The sequence below is a fragment of the Gymnoscopelus braueri genome (genome assembly GCF_963280865.1).
Source record: "Gymnoscopelus braueri genome assembly, chromosome: 17".
Taxonomy (NCBI): Eukaryota; Metazoa; Chordata; class Actinopteri; order Myctophiformes; family Myctophidae; genus Gymnoscopelus; species Gymnoscopelus braueri.
This window is the reverse complement of record NC_137617.1, coordinates 2,314,381-2,322,420: the sequence shown is the minus strand read 5'-3', so window position 1 is coordinate 2,322,420 and position 8,040 is coordinate 2,314,381. Positions and strand designations below refer to the sequence as shown.

The 8,040-nt window shown below is 44.1% G+C and overlaps 1 protein-coding gene across 2 annotated transcripts in view; it reads right to left on the bottom strand.

Annotated features, from left to right (window-relative positions):
• Positions 1 to 959: 959 nt before the first annotated feature.
• dnmbp (dynamin binding protein) overlaps positions 960 to 8,040 on the bottom strand; it is a 116,159-nt gene continuing 109,078 nt past the window's right edge. For both annotated transcript variants that reach the window (XM_080454512.1, XM_080454513.1), the window contains 4 exons: positions 6,570 to 6,758; positions 5,490 to 5,688; positions 2,883 to 3,607; positions 960 to 2,057 (listed from right to left, as the gene is read on the bottom strand). In XM_080454512.1, the coding sequence (XP_080310638.1) occupies positions 1,872 to 2,057; positions 2,883 to 3,607; positions 5,490 to 5,688; positions 6,570 to 6,758 (1,299 nt within the window). In that variant the 3' untranslated portion in view covers positions 960 to 1,871. The remainder of the gene's footprint in view (positions 2,058 to 2,882; positions 3,608 to 5,489; positions 5,689 to 6,569; positions 6,759 to 8,040) is intronic.

Genomic DNA, 8,040 nt, shown 5'->3' with positions numbered 1-8,040 from the left:
GAAATAAGTCTCAGGACTTTCTTGTGTAATCCTCGAACTGCTGTAAGCATGTGGTTTTGCTTTTCAAATAAATCAAATCAAAGAATGCCGTCTCAGCATTCTTACGTCTCAGCATCAATAGCATTGTGACACTTTGCTGTAACTTTCTCCTCAACGGTCATCAACGTCAGTGTTTCAAAAAACAGCAGGCCGGGGCCCATTTGTGGGTCGCGATTAAATATCCACTTTTTTCGTTTCCAACATTTAGAAAATACATAATTCAAAAGATTTTCAAAAATAAATATCAACATTTTTCGTTTTTCAAAAGAATTTCATAAATAGAAAATTAAAGAAATTCCATAAATAAAAAAGTAAAAACACTTTTAAGATGTAGTGAAAAGAGCAGATCTACAAGCTCACAACGCGTCACATTGCGATGCGTTGTGAGCTTGTAGATATGCTATTTTCACTAGTTTGGGTCGCGGGGAGACATCAAATTTCTCTTTTGGGCCTTGAGCTAAAAAGGTGATCTACAAACATAACACTAAAAAAATCACGGACGTCCACTTGCACCTCTCAGCCGTTTTGCTTTATTTCAAATGAAAACAGTGATCACTTTTACACTGGAGTGCATCAATACATTCTCAATATACAGCATTGTTTTATATATCATGTAAAACGAGGAGAGGAAGGAGTGATCAGTTCTGGGTTAAGAGACATATCCGTTTTTCTCTTTTCTTTTTTACCTCCTCTCAAAGAGCATATCAGGGTCATCAGCCTGTTGGTTTCACCCAGCTGATAAGGAACATTCAGGTAACTGTGTAAACGTCCAAAGGGAGTGTTACTAAACGCAGATGAAGTCGTCTGCCATTCTGGAATTGTTCTGGATTCGTTTTATATTATGGACTTGGAATAATTCTGGACTTGTAAAAGTATTTGATGAAAAGACTAGTACAGGTATGTCCTTCTCGGGCACATAACTTTATTTCTGATCAAACATTTCGGACAAGGCGGCCTACTTGTACTATTGAAGAAGGCCCTCTTGCCCGAAACATCGTAGGCAGTTCAGATGATTATTGAGAGCGCTGTACCTGGACCTTGTTGACTTTTTGTAAGCCTGGGCCCCCAGTCTCAAGTTTTATGTCTATATATGCACGTATTGGCTTTAAATCTTCATGCCTTCCGAGCTCAACTAGCTTTTCACAGCTCCGCATTCGCTTAAAACCCTCCAAACCCACGGATCGTCTAGTGCCTCGCGTATCGGGCGTGTGCCGTGAACTCATCTTAACGCACGTTCTTCATTAGTGCTGCAACCCACATGGCCCCAAATGTCATGTTTTCCACACACCCAGTGCACGCTATCGGATGTAATGTAGCCTACTGTGTAATGTCCGAACCAAAAAAAAAAGGATTCATTCATTCCATTGCAAACCTCCATGTGCGATCTTCCCAATACTGTTTTCTCGATGCACTCATCCAGACAAGAGTCTATGGGGAATGAATACCTAGGGCACAGGTATGCTACAATGATACAGTATATAAAGGAAAACAGTATATAAGGTCCCAGCAAGTAAAAAATAAAATTAAAAAAAGGGTCTATAAATATAGGCATAATAACACCAGCTTCCAGAGTAAGCAAGCCAGTAAGTTCCAAAATCCCACAACAGATCCAAAATGAGTCACCAGGTGTCCGTCCGGCTGCTTTCTTTGCTAGTTCTGTTTTTTTCGGTCTGGAGACTCCCATGTTAAGTCTGTAGTAATGTCCGTTCCTACAGTTCTCATAAAAGGACAGGGACTCTCCGTCCATCCGTCCGTCCGTCCGTCCGTCCGTCTGTCTGACTGAAGGCAGTGGTGATGCTTTCCTCCCCCTTTACGTTCGCCGGCCATTGGGCTCATGTGTACTCGGACTTGCGGATGTAGTTGGAGGGGACGTAGCCGCGCTGGCCCTCCGCCTCGCCCAGCCACCACTCGCCGTTGCCGTTCATGTCCTTGAACTCCAGGATGCGCACGCGCTGGTTGGCCGAGATGCTCAGCTCGTTGGCACAGCGGGCGGTGAAGGAGTAGAGAGCGTAGTAGATCTGTGGGAAAGAGAAGACGTCAACCAAGTTGCAGGGGTTTAATATTCAGACCAATTCGTCGATCAGATGTCAGGAGGTTTGAACTTTATTAACCCTTTAAGACCTGGAACGCATCTCTGTCATTTTTAGATAAAAAAAAATAGCAGATATACAAAAAAGAAAATAGCAGAAATACAAGCTCATAGCGCGGCACAGAGTGCCGCACTATGAGCTTGTAGATCTGCTATTTTTGGGAAAATGCGTGGATTTTTTTTTGCAAATCTTTGAATATATATATTTTTAAATTTACATGTCTTCTAAATCCTAACAGTTTGGAGAAAAAAACATATGTTGCTATAATATCAATGGTTCTCAAAAATCATATGTATTTGTCCGTGGACCCCCCCCATCAAAAAATATTTTGTTCCAGGGAACCCCAGAAGTTGTAACAGAGTTAAAAAATGTTTGCTTAAATAAATATATACAGTATATTCAAAGATTTGCACACATTTTTCACGATTTTTCAAAAGTAGCAAATCTACAAGTTCATAGCGCGGCACTCGATCAAAACATTACACACAGATGCGTTCTCTGTCTTAAAGGGTTAAACCACTTAAAACCTATAAACTTCATTGCCCGGGGTCCCCCAAGGGTCTACAGTAGGCCCTGTACTTTCCCCCCCCCTCTACACCAAATCTCTTCACCGAAAACTACAAGCTCGTGTTGCAACACAAATATTTGGCTATATGCCCAGAAAAGGGACGCTAGGGTTCAACTAAAAATATTCCACAAACACAATGTTTTTAGACAACACGAAGCCAACGGCAGTGGACAAAACAATCTCACCTGGTGTCCATCTATCTCACTCTCTTGCTCCGCTTCTGGCTCCGGCTCCACATATTCGTCGGGAGGGTAATGAGACTTCCTGTGACCACCAACGCCGCCGCTGCCGCCGGCGTCTCCGTTCTGCCGCCGCAGCGAACCGAACCCCTTGTCCGCCTGAACGCTATGCCTCCGCGAGCCGTCGGCGTCTCTCAGCGACGAACAAGAGTCCGTCTCCGAAGCGTCCGACATCTCCCTGTGGCCGCCGGCGGCTCGGCTCACTCGACTCGCGTCGTGCGGAGGAGGAGGGTCCCTGTGTCCGCCGGCCTCGCGCCAGGGCCTGCCGTCCGTCGTCGTGTCTCTGTGATTGGACGAGGCGACGCGGTGATGATGCGCGGCGTGCTCCGAAAACTCCCGGTGACTCGTTGGATTCCGAGGGGAGGAGTTCACCGGCAAGCTGTGATTGGTGGAGGAGGAGGCCGGGGCGGGGGCGTCCCGGTGGTGGCTCCTGTGGGAGGGGCGAGGCGACGAGTGGCTCTCGGGCTGCGGCTGAGCGGCGGCAGAGAAGCTGACGGTGGCCGTCTCCTGGTTGAAGGTCAGCGTGCTGTTGCTGTTCTGGCGCGAGAACACGGGCGAGGAGCCGCCGTAGCCCGACTCGTTGGACGACTGGCTCTCGATGGACACGTCCGAGTGGCTGCGGCGAGGGTTGTAGGGCTTGAGGAAGGAGCTGTAGACGAAGCCTTTGGTCACTGCGGGAGGACGACAAGGAGACCATTAGATCAGTGGTTCTCAACCTTTTTCATATCGAGGGCCATTATTTATGCGGCATTTGAGCCACGGTACCACCGTTTGATGAGATTTAGCCTCTCAGACCCAAGACTATACAATATTTTGTTGTCGTTGGATAAAGATTGTCAAAATAACAATTCTTTATTTCTTCTACAGTCTCTAATTGTGTAGACTTCTTGTAAATTAAGTAAGGCAGATGTTTAACAATAATGTAACTCTTGAGAGCGTAACATGAAACCAAATGGACCCGTAAGGGTCCATTTGGTTTCATTTTACACTCTCAAGAGTTAAAGATCTACAAGGGTCCATTTGGTTACCAACTCTGCATCATTTAGCTGGGGACCACCTGGAAACTCCTCAAGGACCACCGGTGGTCCCCGGACCACTGGTTGGGAACCACTGGATTAGATCACTGTTTCCCAAACAATGGGTCGGGACCCATTTATGGGTCGCGGATCCATTTTCGTGGGTCGCGAGTGAATATCCCTTTAATTGTTTGTTTTCTAAATGTTGTCATTAATTATTATAATTGTAAAATATTTTATAAAGATGTCCACAAAAAAGCACACATTTGAAAGCAAATTCAAACATTTTTCAAAAGGAATTTCATGAATAAAGTAAAAAGAATCAAAGACATCCCCTGAAGCAGTGAAAATAGCAGATCTGCAAGCTATGCTGCTTGCAGATCTGGTATGCGCGAAGCAACGCGGTGTGAGCTTGCAGATCTGCTATTTTCTCTAGTTTGGGTCTCCAGCTAATACGTTTGGGAACCACTGGATTAGATAACTGAAACACACAAACTATTTAGGAAGCTCCTTCCACGTTCACAGATCAGGGTGGATTGAGGTCTACAGATCACAAAGTTACATTTGAGCTGTCAGTGCTCTAGTGTAACCATCTGGACTCAAGCCCAGGTCTCATCTACATCTGCCGCTTATCCAAAGGGCAATCCCTCTTGGTAAAGGGAGATATCGGGCTTGTGATCTTCAGGTAGGCATTTCCTTTGTTTTCTTTTATTTAGAGTAGTCTATTCTTTGTAACCGTCTTAGTGGTTATACCAAATAATTCCTCCCACTACCACTTGAAGCTTTAACTGCTTGTCACTGCTTTTGTACCGTCCTGGCTCAACTGGCAGTGAGGAGCCCCCACCGGGAGGACGGTAGCGCTTCCATCCTACTCCGCCCGTTCAACACCCCCACCACACATAGGAGTAGTTAGCACAACGACAAATATCACCCTCCCTGCCTGACACTCGGCCAAGCCGGATGCACCGCGGTGGTTTCGATACCCTAGAAACATGCACTTTACTCCTGCGGCAGCCGAGCACCGTTGGTAGGGCTACTCTGATACACATGAACGCAGTCATTTTCCTGATTGCATTCTTTTTTCTTCATCTGTGTATAATTTCCTCTTCTTCATCGGTCTAAAATGTTGCCAAGTTTGTCTGCTCCGGGGCGCCGCGGGCCTAGCGGTTAAGGCGCATATCACATATAGAGCCTGACAGCGAATTGCAGGTTCGAGTCCCGAGCCTGACGACCTTTGCTGTGTGTCACTCCCTGTCTCTTGTCGCTCTCTCTACTGTGTACTATGAATAAACGCAAAAAAGCCCAAACAATATCTTAACACCTATATTTGTAACTATACCTTTCAGGACGGGAACCCCATTTGGGGTTCCTGTTGCTACTGTATGTACAGTATATAGCAACATAATTTTTTGAATAAAGACGTTTTTCAGGGAAAAAAAGTATTTAGAAAAAGGCGTTTTTAGAATCGGCCTCAGGTCTAAATGGGTTTGTCTGCTCCATGTCGGCTGCTCATCTCCCAGATAAAGAGAACGCCTACCTCCGTTATCGATCAGCCAGCGGTTGTGGCTCCCCATGGGGTCCTGCTGCTTGATGACACCCACGATGTCCCCCTCCAGCACCGACACGTCCAGGTCCTGAGCCGCGTTGAAGTTCCTCTCCGCCTGGAACAGTTTGTCTGGGCTGAAGCGCGCCAGGAGCCCCGCACGCTGCTGGTCCGTCTGCAGGATGCAGTTGGGCTGAAAGGCAGGACAAAACACACGAATGAGGTCGGGCTGACACGATGGAGACATTTTTACTTACACCTGTAAACCTGTGATGCGAGTGACCAGTGGTGGAAAAAGTACTTGCATGTTTTACTTAAAAAGGTAGGGTAAGTACTTTGGTTAAAATAAGTGTTAAATAGCTCTATATTCTTAGTACTCATTGCTATAGAGCGTTTGTCCAGTAAAAGGACTCTCCCATGTCTCTCCAGCTCTTTATTAAACAGAAAATGCATTTTCAGAGCCCTCTCCTGATTGGCTTAAATGTTGTCACATACCTGAAAATGTACTATATTCTGTTTACTAAAGAGCTGCAGAGACCCCTGTGACCGAACAAACGCTCTGTAGCAATGATTACTATCAGAATATAGTACTTTAACCTTTTTAACAAAAATAAACCCCCCAAAAATATCACTTACCCTACCTTTAAGTAAAAGCATCAATACTGCAATGTTACTCGAGTAAAAGTACAAAAGTATTGGCATCAAAATATACTTTAAGTACCAAAAGTAAAAGTACTAACGATGCGACACGTTGTGAGCTTGTAGATCTGCTATTTTCAAATAGCCTAGGTATAAAATATAGGGCTAAAGTGGTTATTGTATGTTTCATAATATCATCATTTATATCTGAAAAGTAACTAGTAACTAAAGTTGTCAAATAATTGCAGTGGAGTAAAAGTACTGTATTTGCCTCTGAGATGTAGTGGAGTAGAAGTGAAAGTACTGCAAATTGGAAATACTCCAGTAAAGTAACACCTCAAAATTGAGTAAATGTACTTAGTTACTTTACACCACTGGATGTGAGAATACATTTGATTCTGATAGGCTGAGACTGGTGAAAGGAGGTCCACTCACAGGTCCTTGCAGGCTCTTCTTGGAGGTCTGTTTCTCCAGGGTCTTCTTCTCGAAGGGTTTCCGTGCGGTCGCCGTGGCGAGAGGCAGGTTCTCCGGACAGAAGCTGAAGCTCTGCAGAAGCTGCAGGACTCGGCCGTACTCCTCCTGGAACAGAGACACCAGGTTGCCCTCCGTGCCGGCCGCAGAGAACTGGAGACGGAGGGAGAGAGAGAGAGAGAGACATTTGTTCATTTCATCGACTGAAACTATGACCTATCCTTTTTCACGGACAAAAACTAAATGAAAAGTCATTAAAAACGAAGCTATGATAACTAAAACTACAGTATGACAAAATGTATTGACACGAATATTAGGGAGGAACTAGTGGACAAGAGAAACTGAAGAACTAAGACAAGTCATTTTATGCATGGTTGCGTGCAGGTGTCGCGCTCTGAAAAATAGCAGGCACGTAGCTAATATAAGTGTAAATCAGGCATTGCGATGCCAACACGGCCCGCCAAAATACATTTTATTCAACTAAATCAACTGCACATTTAGTCGTCAACTGCACATTTAGTCGGCTAAAATCTTATGATATTTAGTCAAAATAAAACATTTCAGTTGACTAATATATGACTAAAACTAAATAAATATTTGCTAATACTGGAGAGAAAAGGTGGTCTTCATAGGATACTATTTTCACTATTTTATTTATCTTTTAAAAGCCATTTTGCTATGGTGGGCCGTAGCCACAGGCTGTGGGCATTTTAGAGGGTCCCTGACTCCCTGGCTTGGAAAGGTTTGGGAACCCCTGACTCATATGATACTGCAGCAGACTGAAGCACAACAGCTGCATTAGGAATACAATGACTGCATTTACATCCAAACATATTTACTGGTTACTGGGAATCAAGTGCTTTATATCATTGTGTCAGCTAAAGACATTACACAGTCTGACTATTCTAATCAGGTTTACTTTAGATTGTTTAGCCGTTAACATTTTTATACTGTACATTTACTTGTACAGTATAAAAATGTTTTATATTTCATGTTTCATGTACTTTTAAAAACTTGAGTAATCCTACAAAAATGCAAAGATTAAGCAGAAATCTAGCTCAGTGTTAATCAGGTAATGCTTAAAGTGATTAACTCTTTCACTGCCAAGAGTATTTTCATAAAGTACTCCCCCAGTGCCAGCAATTTGCGTTTTATTTTATTTTTTAATTTTGTAATTTTTCATTCAAACAAATCATCTGATTGGGTTTTTAAACCCATAATACAGTTCTACCAGTAGAGAGCAACAAATCGACACATTGATGACCTCGCTGGCTCACTCGCCCCCTCCCAAACAGGCTCACGTCACATCCGGTCATAACCGGATGTTGACATTTTCGACAATCGTTGATCGAGCTAAATTACGATGTGATACACGACTACGATGACTGATCGTCACCCAGACCAAAGAGAGTAGACGTGGACCTCTCCGTTCGTT